The sequence below is a fragment of the Pteropus vampyrus genome, unplaced genomic scaffold (assembly GCF_000151845.1).
Source record: "Pteropus vampyrus isolate Shadow unplaced genomic scaffold, Pvam_2.0 Scaffold359, whole genome shotgun sequence".
NCBI classification, from domain to species: domain Eukaryota; kingdom Metazoa; phylum Chordata; class Mammalia; order Chiroptera; family Pteropodidae; genus Pteropus; species Pteropus vampyrus.
The window spans coordinates 318,324-320,928 of record NW_011889140.1 but is presented as its reverse complement, the minus strand read 5'-3'; the positions used below and the strand labels follow the sequence as shown (position 1 = coordinate 320,928).

Here is a 2,605-nt window from a genome sequence, read left to right as displayed (position 1 = left end):
CCTGGCCTATTATCTGAATCAGATTCTGTATTGATAAAAACAAGAGACGTTTTGACTGTGGTTTTAACTCTGAAGATATTTGAATCCATTTTTTTAAAAAACAAACTTTTTAAAACAAGAATTAGCGTGTCTTAGGTTGGCTTTTTCCAGAGCAGACATTAAGACAAGATTTAGAAAACTAGCAGTTTATTTGAGGAATAATCCCTGACCCTCCCCCGCCAAAAAAAAAATTGCTGAAGGTGGTAAGGAAGGATGTAATAAAAGATTATTATCAAGAAGCTGACACTGTGGAAAACTAGGGCTCTGTCAGGCTGGAGAAATCATTCTTCAGAGTTATCCCACTCAAGGGGTAAACAAGCTGTGAGAGCTGTTGTCCCCAGTTAGCTTCCAATTCCTATCCATCATTAGCTGAAGGCTGTGGCCAGGGGCACTTCCACCGGCCTTGACCCAGCCAAGAGAAGCCCTCCAGAGGAGAGCCATAGCTGCTGGCAGTCTGACACCATTCCCATGCTCTGGAAAGGTGAGTGCCCCGGGAATGAGGCTACAGATCACGGCTCTGTGCAAACTCCATTAAGCCAGTTTAATTCCTTGATGGCCTTTCCATATGCAGTAGTCAAATGTATTCCCCACCCCCCCTTTTTTTTCTTTCCACTTCTGTTTCCACTAGAATTAACCAGTTATAGTTTCGACGATTCTAAGTTTTCTCCTGCCGCCCTTATTTCTTTTACCAAGTCCAGTTTTCTCACCTCTACATCTAAATTTTATTCTGTGGATTTAGCCATCGTCATTTATTTTATTTTATTTTTTTATTGCATCTACTAAGAATAATCATCATAAATTAGATTAAGAAAAACAGAGTTCTGCCTATACATTAGCCAATTGCTGAGGTCATTGTGAGTGAGCATCACCTCTCAAACAGTCTAAGATGGCTCTACTGCCCAGGACTGCTGGAACCCAGCTCCACCTCCTCCCACTTGTGTGACCTTTAGTAAATTTATGGGTTAGCCTCCTTAAAACTTAATTTACTCATCTGCAAAATGGCGCTAATAATAGACTTCCTAATCAGGAATCAGTTAAACTGTTTAGAAAAATTCCTAGCCTAGAGTACGTGTCCAATACGCACTATTTGTTATTATCATTGCTATTTATGATCATTATAATGATCTGCCAATTAATTCTTATACTATTGATTACTTTGCCAACAGTATACTCACCACCCACACTATTTGTAAAGAGCAAATGGCTGTGTCAAAATGACAGACAAATGTCCCATCTCCTAACTGGTAACACTAATTGCCTAGTAAGTAGGGTTGTTGATGGGGAATAATAAAACACTATGTTTAAACAGCCTGATACACAGTAGGCACTAAGCACACGCTTTTCCCCTTTTGTTTTCCTTAAGATGTGTGTCTTGAATCTGAGGATGGGAGAAATGGTGTTATGATGAGTTTCTTAAAGCATTTCTAGAAAGTTGGGCTTCCTAAGTCCAGAAGGGTTTGAGGTCTGCTGCTTTTATTTGTCATTGAGCGATTTACAGGGAAGTTCCAACATCCTTTCAAGAATGTCTTAAGAAAGGAGCAATGTGCTATTCTTATTTTTATGACTCTCACTCTGCAGTCAGCATTTCAGGATGCTCCGTGTGCTAGTTATGATTATGGGCTTGAATCGTGTCTGTAAAATTTGTGTGTATGTTTTGTGTTTTTATCTTTTCTAGATTTAATCGTGGGTGCATTCGGAACAGGAAAAGTAGCTGTTTACAGGTACGTGCCTGGTGGTATGCAAATTTTGTATCGAGATATAATTGAGATATAACATTACATTAGTTTCAGATGTACGTCATGATTCAGTATTTGTATATAGTATGCCACAATCACCACCATAAGTCTAGTTACCATCCGTCGCCAGCTACGAATTTTTTTTCTTGTGATGAGGACTTTTAAGATCTACCCTCTTAGCAAATTTTAAATATATAATATGGTATTGTTAAGTATAGTCACCATGCTGTACATTACATCCCAGGACTTATTTATTTTATAACTGCATTTAGCCCCTGCCCCACACCACCCCATCTCCAACCCCTGCCTCCACCCCGCCTCTAGCCCGCTTCCAGCCGTCACTCCTGGCAACCACCAATCCGTTCTCTGTATCTAGTGTTCATTTTTTGGTTTTTGATTTTTTTTTCTTAGATTCCACATGTAAATGAGACCATATGGTATTGCGTCCAAATTTTTTTTTACTTAGGATAATGCTGTCAAGGTCCTTCCATGTTGTTGCAATGACAAGATTTCCTTTTTATGGCTGAATAATAGTCTATTTTATATATATACACCACATTTTCTTTATCCATTCATCTATCAATGGATATGTTTTTCTAATGGTTTCAAATGTGTTTCCTTTTTATTGTTAGTTTTCCCTAAAAGAGTACATCCCAACTATTTATTTTGGAGAACATTTAGATGCTCTTTTTAAAGTTTAGAGAAATTTTTGTTCTCAATTTTTTTTTCTTTTCTTTCATCTCTGTTTTTTTTATTCTCATACCTCATATCCAAACTTCTATCCCCTACTAATGTAATTTTAAATAAGATAGGAATCTTGGCAGGACTTA

General features: G+C 37.8%; 1 protein-coding gene across 4 annotated transcripts in view; it reads left to right on the top strand.

The window, feature by feature from the left end:
• Positions 1 to 2,605, top strand: part of ITGA8 (integrin subunit alpha 8) — a 149,814-nt gene that overhangs the window by 76,756 nt on the left and 70,453 nt on the right. For all 4 annotated transcript variants that reach the window (XM_023522873.1, XM_023522874.1, XM_011379443.2 and 1 more), the window contains exon 14: positions 1,715 to 1,760. In XM_023522873.1, the coding sequence (XP_023378641.1) occupies positions 1,715 to 1,760 (46 nt within the window). The remainder of the gene's footprint in view (positions 1 to 1,714; positions 1,761 to 2,605) is intronic.